This window comes from Moschus berezovskii, chromosome 2 (assembly GCF_049115385.1).
Source record: "Moschus berezovskii isolate FMDL1 chromosome 2, NW_MosBer_1.0, whole genome shotgun sequence".
In the NCBI taxonomy this organism is placed as follows: Eukaryota; Metazoa; Chordata; class Mammalia; order Artiodactyla; family Moschidae; genus Moschus; species Moschus berezovskii.
The window spans coordinates 107,617,887-107,634,568 of record NC_142461.1 but is presented as its reverse complement, the minus strand read 5'-3'; the positions used below and the strand labels follow the sequence as shown (position 1 = coordinate 107,634,568).

The 16,682-nt window shown below is 34.4% G+C and overlaps 1 protein-coding gene across 5 annotated transcripts in view; it reads left to right on the top strand.

Moving 5' to 3' along the window:
- SCN3A (sodium voltage-gated channel alpha subunit 3) overlaps positions 1-16,682 on the top strand; it is a 120,577-nt gene that overhangs the window by 79,646 nt on the left and 24,249 nt on the right. For all 5 annotated transcript variants that reach the window (XM_088829815.1, XM_088829823.1, XM_055398413.2 and 2 more), the window contains 4 exons: positions 1,529-1,999; positions 13,048-13,168; positions 14,665-14,819; positions 15,568-15,741. In XM_088829815.1, coding sequence (XP_088685941.1) covers positions 1,529-1,999; positions 13,048-13,168; positions 14,665-14,819; positions 15,568-15,741 — 921 coding nt within the window. The remainder of the gene's footprint in view (positions 1-1,528; positions 2,000-13,047; positions 13,169-14,664; positions 14,820-15,567; positions 15,742-16,682) is intronic.

Genomic DNA, 16,682 nt, shown 5'->3' with positions numbered 1-16,682 from the left:
ATTATTTTTTATTCTATTATTATTTTGACAAGATAATGATCTCCAGTAATTTAACACTGAAAAAAAGACTATTCTGTGTTGAAATTGTTCTTTACACATACATAGTTCATAGTTTGCTTACTCAGAGGCAGATGTTGCATATCACCAAATTTTAAAGACAAATTTCAATGAAATCTTAGCTCTGTATTGTAATTAGCAAAAAAAAAACTGTAAGGGGACTAAATATATTTTTCCCAGAATTTGTTTTATTAAAGGAAAATAAATTATTGTAGTTTCAGTTATACACATGTATAAACATTGACCAGATTTTAAACGATTACTTTTAGTTCTGACTTAAAAGCACTAATATAGAAGCATAATTTGTACGTTTATGTGTTTTAATGCTTACATTTTTCAATTATGCACTGTCAGAGTATTTCTTTATTTCATCATTCTGAACCTTTCCTTTGAGAAGTACATATCAAATGAGATTTCTTTAAAAATGGTTTGTGGGATATCTGTGGACATGCAACTTTTTTAAGAAGTGTGTGGACATGAGTTTGAGTGAACTCCGGGATGGTGATGGACAGGGAGGCCTGGCGTGCTGTGATTCATGGGGTCGCAAAGAGTCGGACACGACTGAGCAACTGAACTGAACTGAACTGAACTGAAATAAGGAAGTTCTAGATTCTGAACAAATCTGATACAAAAATAAGGAAATAAACTGGGGTTCTGGCTAAGTGTGTGTCTTCCTACCATGTAACATTTTTTGAAATTCAGTAACTACATTTCAAGCTAAAAATATTCAATGAATTATTCCTGTATTAATCATATTTTGCCAGTTAATTGAATAATATTTTCCCTCATGTATCCCAATGATATGCTGAGATTTTACCACATTTTCTGCAAAAAAAGAAAAGTAATTTACATTATATGGGTCTAGCCTAAACCCTGGAATAATTTTAGACTCTTCTCCATCTGTTGAACTATTTGGACACATATACTTCAAAGTGTATTGATAAGAAATGTGTTAAACCTTATATAATCTGCCTTTAGGCTGCTCTAAAATTTTTTGGCCATTGGAATTTACATTTCAAGTATGTTGTTTTAATACGATACATCAGGCTATTAAATAAATAAATTCATTATATACACACACAAAGCTAGACATTCCCTAGACAAATTGGTTAAATGACTGAAATGAAAATATCCCATTTTTCCTCTTTAGCCAAAACCACAACAATGGGATTTTGTCTTTTCACTAGCAACCCTGAGTAGACACAATCTAAATCTCAGAAGCTCCAGTTTCCTGGTTGTCCTCCGTTTGAAAGGAAAAGCATTTGTTTTACCATTTTGCCCTTAGAGCAGGTAGGAGATACCAGATTCTTTAAATAGCGTGTGACTCAGACAAGGTGTCTGAAATATAGTAAACAGCCAAGAAGCATTTGTTGAGTTAACTTCAGCAACGAGCTGTGAGTCCTCTGTTTAAACTAATACATTTACACATACTTCAATATTAATATAGCAAAATTTTCTTCTTTTCTTTTAGGTTCTGAACCTCTTTCTGGCCTTATTGTTGAGTTCATTTAGCTCAGACAATCTTGCTGCTACTGATGACGATAATGAAATGAACAATCTCCAGATTGCAGTAGGAAGGATGCAAAAGGGAATTGATTATGTGAAAAATAAGATACGGGAGTGTTTCCAAAAAACCTTTTTAAGAAAGCCAAAAGTTATAGAAATCCATGAAGGCAACAAAATAGACAGCTGTGTGTCTAATAATACTGGAATTGAAATAAGCAAAGAGCTTAATTATCTTAAAGATGGGAATGGAACCACCAGTGGTGTAGGTACTGGAAGCAGTGCTGAAAAATATGTAATTGATGAAAATGATTATATGTCATTCATAAACAATCCCAGCCTCACTGTAACGGTGCCAATTGCTGTTGGGGAGTCTGACTTTGAAAATTTAAATACTGAGGAGTTCAGCAGTGAGTCAGAACTAGAAGAAAGCAAAGAGGTAAGAATGATTTTAAAGTTTCTATTGCATTCCCTAAAAAAACCATGTACCACAGTTACTTATAATTTTTATTGTGTTTATAGGCATTATTAAAAAGTATATTAAAAGCCATATATACAGTAATGTTAGAAAATTATCAGATATTCTTTGGGAATTCCTTCCATTGAAATTCCAACTTTTCACAGGAAATCATCATTCTGAATAGTTAGTATATTCATCTTCTTGATATTTTAAAGTCTGATTAAAAAATATGGCCTTCCAAAAAGGAGATTTTATTTTATACACTACATTATGCTCTTTAGAAAAATAAACCATATTTTACTGATCATTGTGAAAGTGTCATATCTTTATATAATACATTGTTTTTCTATGATATTTTAATGTGAATGTTTTGTGTAGTTTTGTTCACCTCTGAACCTTTAATTGACTACTGATAATAGTGTTATTCATTTATGAAAATTTTACAAATATTAGGAAAATAAGAGTAGTAATGATTACATTTTGGTCCAGTCAAGGAAGAACATATTTATAAGGTCTTCCAGATTAACCTGGAAATACTAAGAACTATTTGGAAAAACTCCACTGAAGGATTACAGCTGAACTGTAGACTGAAAAGCTATTCTTACTGTCATATTGCTACTTATTTAAAAGAAAAGGAAAAAGGAAAGGCAGTGTTCTTCTTGCAGGATTAGAATTCACAGGAGTCTATGATAGTAGTTCAAGGCTATTAATTCTCCAATTCTGTGTTGTGGAGAGCAGGATTAAATTTTTTACTATTACTTATTTATAGAGTTCTGATATTCTAATAGGAAATTAAGTCTAGCAAAGAGTTATGAAGACAGATTTTAACTTGAAAGTATAAATAGTGACACCATAGGAATCAGACAAATGACATCTGATTCTGTGAGCATATTTGCATAGTTTGGAACCTTCTTTTTTTAATAACAGTGGCAACATAATTTGTATAAGCAGCTGACAGTGTCACAATTCACATGCTTTTTCAGGCATTTCAGAGCTTCTGAGATATAACAGTAAATTTGGAAATATTTTGAAAAAGGTAAAAATATATACAAAATGAGGTATAATATCCTTTCTCTGAAATTCCACTCAAAGTCTGCTTAATGAGTTCAATTCTAATTTATGTGTTGCTCTTTCTGGTAAGATAAGAAATCAATTCTAATTTTATTTCCCATCACTTGACAAAGATTTATTTAAGAAAATTATCATTTATTGAGCACTTCTGTGAACTCAGAACTCTGCTGGGCAGTAAGGGTAAAGGAAGAGATAAAGGAGAGATTCATAATATAACCCTTTTCAAGGAATTCTCAAAATCTTCAAGGAAGCTAATACTAACTCAGAAAATCATTAAAAGTCTATTAAAAAGTTTAATCCTAAAGGACTGACTATAAGACTATAAAGACTATAGGTATTTATACCTATATATACAGCAAGAACATAGCAAATTGCTAAATGAAGAGATAAAATTGAAGTAGGCCTCGAAATGTGGGTCAAATACATGAACAGAAAGCTAAAAGCAGAAAACTACTAAACAAAAGCCAGAGTTAGAGTGAGCTTGGTAGTTAGGTGCAGCAGTGAAATAATCAGTATGAATAATGTATTGGTTGAGAAAGTGGAAAAATATGTTTGAGTGAGTAAGGTAGTTTCAGACAATAAAGTCTTGAAAATCAGCCAAAGAGTTTCAAATTGGCTATATGATCAATAAGGAGCTATCTGTTCTGAAGCAGGTGAAAAGCAATAGGAAAGTGATGCTTTAGGAAAATTGATTCCATAGTAATGAGTAAAGCAGTTTAGAGTGAGGAATAAGGGTTATCTTGGGGCATAATGAGGTAACAATCATTTGATAATAATAAGGTGATAGAAATATGGGCTATGGTAATAAGTATGACAGATGAGACTAACTGGCAATTTGACAAACCTAGTAAAGAGTCTGAGAAGTTGGAAAAATGGTAATGCAACTGTCTGAAATGATCTTTTAGGTTACCATGTTCATGGGAAAAGAAGGAATTCAACTGGGATATACTGAATTAGAAGTGGGATCCAGTGGGAACCACAGCCTGGATGAGCAGTCAGGGTTTAAAAGTAGATATGATAACACAGATTTCATCATTATCTGATTCCTGAAAAACAAAGGAGTTCACCACAGAAGTAACTGCAAAGAGAAAACAAGGGAAGACTAGGGACAAGACTAGCTTGGGGTCAAGAAAAATAGAAAAGCCAAAGAGGTTGAGAAAATTTTGCTACATTAATATTATAGGTTTCATCTCACTGCACTCATGGAAATGATATATGTTAATTTCTTTTTACCAAAAAGTTGGTTTTTAGAATACTTCAAAAACTCTATGATGTCCATAGATATTTCAAATGATTTCTTTAGAATACCACTACCTCATTAGCATATCTTTTTAATAGCTCCGTTCCGTTCAGTCGCTCAGTCGTGTCCGACTCTTTGCGACCCAGTGGACTGTAGCCTACCAGGCTTCCCCGTCCATGGGATTCTCCAGGCAAGAATACTGGAGTGGGTTACCATTTCCTTCTCCAGGGGATCTTCCTGACCCAGGGATTGAACCCGGGTCTTCCGCATTGGAGGCAGACGCTTTTTTAATAGCTAAAAAATCATAAATTTGGAACAAGGAAATATATCTTTATTTTCAAGCCATTGAAAACATTTTATTATCGGAATGAAGTTTCTTTATTGGGTGAATTTTTAAAATAATCATCTGTCCTCTTCCTAGCTAGTTTTGGGTAGATAGAATTCAGTTACCAAATTAAATTGTTTAAAATATACAGATATAACAGAGGGAAAATACTTGCAAATTAATATAAAATCAAATACTTCTATAAAGTTAGGATAAAACTTCAAATTATTTTGCACAGTAAAATTAAATTCAAGCATAAGTTTTATGTGGATGAATTTTTTAAATAGTACCAGAAAAACCTTTAAAAATAATAGGGCAATTCTCACATATGCTCACACAAAGTTTAAAAGTACAGTTGACCACTGAACAACATGAGAGTTAGGGGTGTCAACCCTAAACCCAGTTGAGAATCCCAGTACAATTTACAGTTGACCCTTCATATACAATGGCTTCCCTGATAGCTCAGTTGGTAAAGAATCCAACTGCAATGCAGGAGACCCCAGTTCGATTCCTGCGTTGAGAAGATCCACTGGATAAAGGATAGGCTACCCACGCCAGTATTTTTGGGCTTCCCTTGTGGCTCAGCTGGTAACGAATCCGCCTGCAATGCAGGAGACCTGGGTTCGATCCCTGGGTTGGGAAGATTCCCTGGAGAAGGGAAAGACTACCCACTCCAGTACTCTGGCCTAGACAATTCCAGGGGCTGTAGGGGTCTCAAAGAGTAGGACAAAACTGAGCGACGTTCACTCCTTATACATGGTTTTGTAACTGCAGTTCCACATCAGCAAATTCAACCAACTGAAGACCCTATGGTACTGTAGCATTTACTACTGAAAAAAATCTGTGTGTAAGTACATCTGAGTAGGTCAAACCTGTATTGTTCCAGGGTCAACTGTACACTGCTCTTAAAAACAAAAGCAAAAATAAGCTTTATAGAACAGATTTAGACAAATTCCAGCAGATTTCAGTTTTGATCTGAAATCTCTGAAAACTTCTGTCACTGAACACAGGTCACAAGTCAGCTTTATATTTATGTCGGCTGGGTTGTTCTTTTTTAATAGCTATTGCACATACACACTCATATGTACACACAAATTAAAAATAATGTGTCCATAAAACAGCATTTTGGTTTATGCTTATTAGTTTTTTGAACACAAGTAGAAAAAGCACATTGGGCTGGGCTTTGGGGGACACAAAATATCTTTTTGCTGACAAAGTGAAAAATCATATAAGTCAAACCTAACAGAATGATATATTTCAAAAAAAAGGAAAAAGAAAAGAAAAAAATTTTTGCAACACTATTTGTGCTTTAAGAAGAGGCAGTAAATTAATCATTAATTTAGATAGTACTTAAAAACTCGATTCTATTACTTCCACTCATTTTCATAATAGAATATATGTAGCTATACCACAGTTGAGGATAAATGATCTCTAGAAATTTTTAAAAATAAAAATATGAATTGCTATTATATTATGTAATATAAATTTTACATATGTGTATCTTTCTATGGACCACTAGCATAAACAGACTGGTACAGAAACAAACATAAAGCTTTGCATGAAAAAAATTTAAGGAAATTGAAGGCATGGATTTCAGAATAGTGATCTTTTTATTTTTGCAAACTTGGAATTATACCTGTCTTGTGACAAGATTTAATATAGAATTTTGCTTTTATATTTTTACAGTTCACATAAACATAATTTCTTGACATTTTTATGTAACTATGGACTTTTAACAATTTAGTTCTTGAAAGGTTTCATTGTCTTCCTAGGTGAAGGATATAGAATAAATGCTCTTAAGAATCATATTTGAAGTTGAATTCCGTAGCACAATCTAGGAATATCATCCTGTGACCTTCACTGCTTACCATTCTTACTTCTCACAGGGGTAAAATCAAGCTGGAGCCATCAAGAATGAAACTCTGGTGTTTTTAAACCAGCCAGAGGCTCGTGTCACCACTTTTACCCAGGTTACCCAAGCAAGTTATACATGTACAATCACTTTCTAAATAAATTTTGACTGGCCTGCATGCTACTCAGCTGTGTTCCTTCCCCTGCCATGGCAAGGAAGTGCTAGACGTGCCCAGCTGCTGTCTGCTGAATCGTGTGACACATCACAGCATGGTCAGGCAAGACGGGCAGTCCCAATACCACATTTGACTCTGCTAATGACTTTCCAGTTTAGTCTTTTTAGGCTTTTAAAAGCAATAATTGCATGCTCTATAGGATTTATATCTATTTTTAAATGATAGAAATGTTTAAAGTTCAATTTGAGAGCATGCACTTTTTTTCTGCTTTTGTTTCATTAAAATAAGATCACAACTTTTTGTTGTTGTTGATTCAGCCCTTATAAGTAAATTGTATTACCAAAATGAGCCTCGCAGGTTTTTTTTTTTAATAGTATTGCCATTTTCAGATCATTATATTCAGATCTGTGAATATAATTTTCAACCCATCCAATTCGTGTGCTCCAGATGGAAATGTTTGCTTTCATGTTTTGGGGGAAGCCTCTGTTAAAAAAAAAAAAAGAATAAGGTGATCATGAATTTTTGGATATGAAGGGCCATAGTCTGTATACATTTGGGCACTACATATCTTGGATTTTCATGTAGTTTGGAAAAGTTGTTAAGTCATGTGTCTGCAGAACCCTAAGCAATCATTATAAAGTAATTAAAAGATGAAAAGCAACATGGTACAGGCTAGGAAAAATTCACTGCATCATGATCATTAAGTAATTGGTTCAGTGTACCTGTTAGGTTTTTTCCCCTGATCTGCATTAATTTCTCCCTATATATTCAACCCAAAACTGAGCAGGCAAAAAGGAGACTACTTTTGATTATTATTAATTATTAACTATAGTTTTACAACAAGTAAAGGATATTTCCAAAAATTACTGTAGGTTTGTGGTTGAAATAAATCTTCAGGTAATTCTCTTGACTCAACTTTTCCTGTTACTGGAATATCAGTCATAGTGAGTGTTCTTGAAAGAAAATTGAAAAGCAAAAGTGAAAAGTTCATGAGGATTAGCAGTTTTCAAGGCTTTTGGTGGGGGAAAAAAAATCTAACTAGATCTTGTGGTTTGTCTCCAGGTTTAATTAATACATACTCTCTTCTTCTTCAGGAATAACTGAGAATTAATTGTAAAATGCAACAAATTCAGACACTAAATTATTAATAAAAAATAGAAAAAAATATGGTCCCTGGTGATTTATGTAATTTTACTTAGCAACGACTTTTTAGTTTTAGGAGTAAAACAATATATTATTAGTCATTGAAGAAAATCAGATTATTTTTTCTTCACAAGCAGGGCAGAATTACCCTGTGGAAAATTACCTTTTACACAATGTTTGTAAAGATTCCCTCTTTTTCAAAGCCATTATGGAAACTTTGAAAATGATGCTTGACTGGAGGTCACAAGCACGTACGTGCCCCTCTGGAAAAGGCCCTGTGCTCTGTTTTCAGAATCTGGAGAGCAACGGGAGAAAACCTCTAGCTTCCCATTTCTATCAGGTTCTCAGTGCCTTCCAAATGTTCTTTGTGAAATCAAATGTGAGGCATTTCAAACCTACCTTGACCTTCAGGGAACAATTTTGGTGCTTCAGTTTATTTCTGCTAAAATAAAAAGCAGGGCAAGTTTAGATGGAAATTTCTGTATATCTTCCTAAGATAAACCATCTTTTCCTTTGCCTGCTGGATGCCCCTCTGCCTTACCCTTCAACCACCATATAATTAATTTCAATTTCCTATATTGTGTTCTTAGTAAGGCTCTTTCAAAATAAAAGGAGCATCAGGGTTGTTGCACAAAATATGCTAAGGTCAAACCAAATAGAGGTGGTTTATATTTTTTACCATTCAGTGAGTAGTCCAGAAAAAAGAGTTGTTGGTTTTAGTCATGTTCTTCGTGCCTTGGAATAGCAACCCCATGGCCTCACTGTGTGGCTACCTGTTCTTCAAGTGAGATATCCCAAGTCAAGATATGGATATGCATATCCAAAAGATCAGACTAAGGCCCTCAGAGACTGTATAACCAAAAGATTGTCTGCTTCTACTTGCAAGACAAAACCCAGAAGTTTTGAAAGAAATGGCTAGATTTTAAAGGCAATCTGTAATGGCTGAATCTTTTGTTTTTGCCTTTTGAATCATACAGCAATTTGTGAGAGTCAAACATTTGATAGCTGATTAAAAATAAATGAAATGTGAGCGCATTTCAGTGGAAGTAGGCCAGTTGCTAACATTCTCATCTATTTCTGAAAGTTAAAATTCACTATTTAATTGGATAAAAATTAAGAGCCATATTTGCTATAAAGGGGAATTTCTAAATAAGTTCATGTTATCAGAGGGGAAATGGCCATTTGGGGGGCTGATTCTGTCATTTCTTGAGTTGTATTTGCAGCTAACCCTGAAAACTTGACATTCAGGTACCATGGCTTTGAGAACATGGTTCTTGGATCAGCGTGCAGCTTCCACAGCATTGCGCCAGGCTTCTGCTATAGCCAGGCATGTTTTCTGTGGCTGAATTAGGCCTGGAGAATGTTGCATCTTCAAACCTGCTTTCCAGTGTGCATTTGTAGAGCATAAGCCATCATCCCTCTGTAGACTCAGTAGTTTCTACAAGGGATGGAAGAATCTACCTTAAGTGTCATAAAATATTGGACAGGTAGGGAGAAAATAGTACAAGAAAACAAGTGATGAGCTTGTACTATGTGGCTTTATATGGAAGCTTTCTACTGTTATGCCTATATACCTCATTACATTTTTCTGACTAATTTAGAACAAGTATTAATTTTAGTTATTTAGTAGAGTCACCAAGTTCCTTAATGTGGAAAACTTCATTTCAGGTTTCTTTGGTTTTTTGTTTTATCATTGTAGTATCACAGCTATGGCAATTTAAAGAAAGTAAGTTATACTTTGTATTTATCATTAGTCACCTGCTTTTAAATTAGTTACATGCTTTTAAATAAATTTGGAAGTCATTTTGGTATGGTTATGATAAAATGTATCACAAATTACTCTCTATCAGAGTATGAGTGCCAAAGTGTTGAATTTAATTAGAAGTGTTTAGATTGTAAAGATAGTATCATATCCATGTACAGAATTTTAAATGCTTAAGTAGTTTTCTAGGATATAAATTTTAAAATTGAAAAATACAGGAGTAAAATTCTGTATGTTTCCAGTGACTAAAACTTATCAGGCCGTATATCTTAATTGGTAAGTTGCTGCAACTTAAGAGGAACACAGTCTAAGTTTTAATTTATAAATGTAGATAAGTTTACAATTTTAAAATGTTTATATAGTTGATACAGTATTTTTATAAATTCATAGGATAAAATGTATGTACTTTCTTATGATAAAAATGGGGCCTAGGAAGAATACACCATTAATAAGCCTGACTCTCCAACTATCAAGATTAGCTTTATGTCAATTTCCACAGGAATAGGAGCCTTCCACAAAGCACTTTTTAGTGACAAGAACACTAGCCTGCCAACTATTTTTTAAGCTTTGGTGCATCTAGTCTCTGAATATTCCTTAAGGAGTTTTCCAGAGCATAAGATTGATGAGTTTATAGTTATACTCAGAAAAACTCCTGGATAACAGTGAAGCAATTCGTCATGTAAAATGGGTTTTGCTCATTTGAAAACAGAATTTATTGTTATTGTTTAGTCCTTGTCTGTTTCCAAAAGACATGCTATGCTTCATAATGCCAGGCAGACAGAGGTAAACTAGCTCACACACTGACCCTCTCTGCTTTACAATGTACATAACCTCCATAGACATTTAGAAAATTGAAATTATTTATATTCAAACATATATCAACCACATTCACAAAAGTTCACAATATAAAGACAATACCAACAACAAAGATACAGCCAGAGGTCAATATTTGGTAAACAACAGAACTGTCATTCAGATTAATGGCTACCATTACTTGTGCTGTGAAGGATTTGCTTTAAATAAGTATTTGTATTTAAATATAAGACTCTTGTATAATATATGACAGAGAATTATAATGCAAAAATTTGAACATTTCACAACTGTATTAACAGTGGTAAAATAAGAAGTGAAGGGTGAGTATATTTTCTAAAGTTTTCAAATGGAAAAGTATATGTGTATTTTTGCATATATACATATATGCTTATTACTTTATTCCTTCAGATTTCTTTATTGAATGTCTGCTAATATTTTAGAGAAACATTTTGGAAACATGCTTTTATCATTAAAATATCATTAAATAACTTTTATTCATTAAGAAAATGCATTTTCTTATAAAATTAAAACTTCCGTAAAGGCCACAGCTGAGTTGTGTATCAAAATGAAGAGATCAAATTATCTAAACACTATAATTCTCTCTATAAGAGTAATAACAAAATGCATTCACTCATTCATTTATTCATTTTTCATAAATTCAGCCTATTTAGTGTCTATTCTATGCTTGGATCTTTTGGTGTATAAATATGTGTATGTGTGTACATTCTAATATATATGTGTATATATGTACATAATTGTACAATTTTATGTATATATATAAAATATACATATATATTTCTGAGAATATTTGGTCAAAGCAAACAAGTATTATGGACAAAATGTTATACAAAATTAACATGGGGAAATCATAATAAAGAAAAGCTTCATGGAGAGGGGATCACGACCAGGCTCTGAATAAATTCTTCAGCTTGGATTGGCCAAGAGGAAGAAGAAACATTAAGCTTTTTATAACTAACCTCAAAACAATTTGGTTTCTTATTGGTTTTATTTATACAGTGGATATTATTGCTGCCAGTCATGAAATGTCATAGTGTCCAACCTATAAACCAGTAAAACTGAAAGGAAAGAGTTATTTAGTATTTTCTCGGATTTACCAGAAGCTACTGCAACTCTATTCAGCAGTAGCTTTCCTGGGATTTTCTTACAAAAATAAAGACATTCTGGCTGTAAGAAGTGGAAAAATTCTGAGGGAAGAAAATATGTCTTGACCTATCACCTCTACAAAAAGTAGAGGATTTTAATGGTAAAACTTTTTTACTATAATGATCCTAAGAACCATCAGCCATAAGTAATGGCTAATTCTCTCCTTAGCATACTTTGGACATGGAGATATTTTATTATAGAATTATATGTTGACTTAGGGTAACTTTCATAATATACTTAACTGGACATAGTTAACCTCATCCTCCAAGTAATACCACGGAAAGTATCACCTGGATATTACTCTTCAGTGTTCACATTATAAAGTATTAAACTAACATTTGCATGGTGATTTCAAAAAGCTAAGAATTTTGAGTCAGATATCCTCCAATATGATCGATGTTTAGGTAGTCATTCAGGTATTTTTCAGTAACATGTTAACTCTTTCAAAGGGCTAGGGCAGAGTGACGCTACCTCTCAGTTACTAAAGTTAATGGGGCCTTTGAAACCATTAACATGTCCATGTTCTTTCATTCTAAAAGCTTTACGTTGCCTGGTTGTGCTATGTGTCATATCTTTGCATCACTTTTCATAAAGAATTCCACATCTATATTGTCTTCCCAAGTGGTATTAGAGTTCTTATAAGATATTTATTCTTGTAACACTAAAGTGGCTCTTCCTAGCCATGTGGCATGTCACAATGATTTATTTAAAGGAAAAATTCACAGCCTGATCACATATTGAATTCAGAATACGCTCCTAGTGAAAGTCTATACAGATTCTGAGCAGTGTCATTCATGAAGAAATTTCCATTTCATTTAGAATTTTTTGGCAAGTACTGAATTCATTTAAACAGTTCAAAAAAAGAGAGAGATCCATCATTTTTCAGCTTGTAAAGTAAGAAGAAAATTATGTAAGCCAGAGAAAAATATAGCACAAAGTTGAAATATAATGACTGTGACTAATGTTAATCTGCTGCTCTTCCTTTCTAAAATTACAGAAACATGGACTGTAGTTATAGACAACTGGTAATGTTCTTTGCCCTCTGAAAATTTCCATTGGAAGAGTGGAAATAACAGTTTGATTTGAAGCATTTTAATTAATATAATCAGTTATGAATGTCAGTATACCAAACTTATCAAACTATTCTCAATTTGGCCTGAGTGTTAATGTGTTAAATTATTTTCACATGGCATCCATAGACAAACAGAGATCATGAACAAGTTAATCAGTATAATCACTCCTTTCCAAATCACCCACACTGAATGCTCTGTAACCATTTTCTGTCTGAATCAAGTTAGTAGTTACGTTGTTTTGAATAATAGGACTTTATGTTAAATTATGAGTACAAAATTATCAGGACTGTTAAGAGAGTCAATACTATCACTACCACCACCATTTGTTCACACCATGTCCGAACATTTTCAAACTGATGGAATAAAAGGAAAGAAAAATCACATCTTTGCAATGGGGTTTTGTTTCCAGAAATTAAATGCAACCAGCTCATCTGAAGGAAGTACAGTTGATGTTGCTCCACCTCGAGAAGGTGAACAAGCTGAAATTGAACCCGAGGAGGACCTTAAACCAGAAGCTTGTTTTACTGAAGGTAAGCAAGCTCTAATATGGTTAAATCCAATCTCCCCTATTTCCTTACAGAGACTAAATATACCTCACTTGAACAAAATATTTCAAAGAAACAGTGAAGGCATATTTATCTTTGTTTTGTTCTTTTCTTCCAAAAAGTTTATTTATCTGTATTTCCTGACTATACTATAGCAGTTACTGTGCCTGGACAATAAGATAATTTGACATGTCCTTTTTTTCGTCCCCCAGAATGTGGAGAAGTGAACCCTAGGAGATGAATGGTATTCTAGAACATCTTCTCATTATTGATAAAGCAATCCCTTCAGACTTCACTGGCAATGTTGTGATTTGATTTATAGATGTTGCAATAGCTATACCCCATCTCTTACAGTTTCAAATGTGGTTAATTTGTGCTGTGACCACAGCCATTGGGGGATATAGATGCATTGCAGAGCCTTGGCAGGGAGACTAAGTTATTCTCACAGCCACCAGTACAGTGTCCAGCACACAAATCAATAAAGATTCGCTGATTCAGTGTTATTGGACTGAATCCCATAAGTAGTAACTCAGACAGTTAGAGCCCAGGAGTGGATGGAAGTTAGAAATAACATGAAAGCTAAGAGGGGGAGGACAAAGGAAGAGAGATACTGACTGACAAGATGAGTCATAGGTGTGACTAAGAAAAGCTCTGAGGTTGGAAATAAATAGCTTGGGAAAACTGACAGAGGATGATACCCAGGAAGACAGAGGGATTTTCCGTGTGAAAAGAAGTGAGTAAAAATCCAGGATCACATCAAAAAATGAATAAACAATTTGAACATGCAGTTTTCCCCCAAACCTCAGAGGTGTCCTTATCTATGACTGGCCTTGAGGCAAAGAGAGATCCTGTTCAGTGTTCAAGAATGGAACTGTTTATACTCAAGTAACTTGCTGGAGAAGACTCTTGAGAGTCCCTCGGACTACAAGGAGATCCAACCAGTCCATTCTAAAGGAGATCAACCCTGGGTGTTCATTGGAAGGACTGATGCTAAAGCTGAAACTCCAGTACTTTGGCCACCTCATGCGACAAGTTGACTCACTGGAAAAGACTCTGATGCTGGGAAGGATTGGGGGTGGGAGGAGACGGGGACGACAGAAAATGAGATGGCTGGATGGCATCACCGACTCGATGGACATGAGTTTGAGTGAACTCCGGGAGTTGGTGATGGACAGGGAGGCCTGGCGTGCTGTGATTCATGGGGTCGTAAAGAGTCGGACACGACTGAGCGACTGAACTGAACTGAACTGAACTCTTGGTAAAGCAATTCCTTGAATTCTAGGTAGCTGGCTGATATGTAAGTCTGAGAATGATTCACTATACAGGAGGGATGCTGAAAATAACTACAGAATGAAGTAGCCAGTTACTATATAAAACGATGATCTGAGACTAGGATGGGGAGGGAGCAGCAAAGTTAATTTCTTCCTACATAAGACGGAAATATATTTTTCTAATTTATTACAATATATGTTGTCTTCTAGGATGTATTAAAAAGTTTCCATTCTGTCAAGTAAGTATAGAAGAAGGCAAAGGAAAAATCTGGTGGAATCTTCGGAAAACCTGCTACAGCATTGTTGAACACAACTGGTTTGAGACTTTCATTGTCTTCATGATCCTTCTCAGTAGTGGTGCTTTGGTGAGTATGACACATGTTGGCAAGAATCAGGTTCTAGTTAAATAGCTTTTACTCAAAAAATACCAGAAGCATACCCTTAGTTTAAGGAGCAAAACAAGAGGTACATCTACACTTTGCAGAGCTTGGCACCCAGGGTTTAACTATACAAAATTCAGTACGGAATAAATCAGAATCATGAACAGCCAGATGGAATTTCTCATCTGGTGTTTTTTGAACAGATGTTTTCCTCAGATGAGACAACCATTTATAGGGATATTCTGTAACTACATTACCTACCATGTCAAATCCCATCCAATTCTCCCTAACAGTCATAGTAATATTTATGGACTGATGGTGAATTTTATGTCTAATTAATTTATTCTTTCAAAATGAGCCAGATTATTCAGAGCATCAGTGAAAGTAAGGTTAGAATAGGCCAAGTCTATTCCTCATTAACAGAACTTCTGGTTATTTTCTGAGTTTACATTGCTTCTCTAAAAGCATATCTTTGTAGTAGTAATTGAGATAGAGATCATGGAGTGAGAGGCAGGGAAGAAAGCATACACTAAATCAGTAAAGATATTGACATTTCCCTGCCAATATTTTCCACTAGCTTCAGTCTTTAGATTTTGTCTGGTTCCATGTCAATCTAATATTAGCCAATATTTACCAAATTAGTGCTTTGTGCCAAGTATACTACTTGCAATTTTATCAAGTATTTGGTGCAGGGAAGCCATTCAAGTAAAATAAAAGCATTCTTGATTCACAGGCTTTTGAAGACATATACATTGAACAGCGAAAGACTATTAAAACCATGCTAGAATATGCTGACAAGGTCTTCACTTACATATTCATCCTGGAAATGCTTCTCAAATGGGTAGCTTATGGATTTCAGACATATTTCACTAATGCCTGGTGCTGGCTAGATTTCTTGATCGTCGATGTAAGTATCCCAAGTGATTTTTATAAAATTATTTTTAAAAAGGCAAGTTTGACATTTCCTTTATTTCTATAATTAAAACCTTGACTTTAATTAGAACCTAGTTGCACTAATTCGACCACAATTATGCAACTACCTTTTAAAAACTACAATAAATACAAAAATAAGGAAAGTCTCGTGGGAAAGCAGTAAAAGAGGTCCTAACAATATGGACAGTGGTAAGAGAAAACATAGACAGAGTTGTTCTGTGCCCCAGGCAGACAGCTCTTCTTTTTGTGAAAGTTAAGGGTCTCAAGGTAAGGAATATATAACAATCTATTAATTGACAGGTGTAGCTCATTAAAAGCTCAATTAAAAATAAAGTTTCTCTAGGAGGTAAAATCAAGACAGCTTTGGAGACAGGAAACTGTCAGAATTGCACTTTAATCCCTTACTAGAATGCATGTTGTTGAATAATGTTAAAATAACCTATTTGCTGTATTCATTCAGCCACAAGTCCACAGAGGCAATAAAATGTATTTCCATCCTTACATAGGTAGTTAGATATCCCAGTAGCTAATGGAATATTTACCAGGCAAACAGTTAGGTGTAGAAGTCCTATTCTGAATCGAACTACAATGAAGTGAGTAGTCATGGGAACTGTATCAATAATGAGACCTGTCTGACTTGCAGCCTATTTTTTACTGTAGCAATGGAGAGGCATTGGGGCAAAATTACAGTCAGCTGGTCTTTTGTAGTCTGTGATATTCTACCGTACAAGGCTTCTTAGTCTCCCTCCTGACCCCAAAAAGGTGCTTTAAGCACTATCTCTAGCTGTTTCCCAATGATCATAAAGCACCTTATTTTTAGTTCTAACACTTGTCACTGTGAATCAATGATTGCTTTATCTGTTTATTCATTCTTTTTATCATCTTTGACAAGTGTGGGCCTATCGAAATGCTACT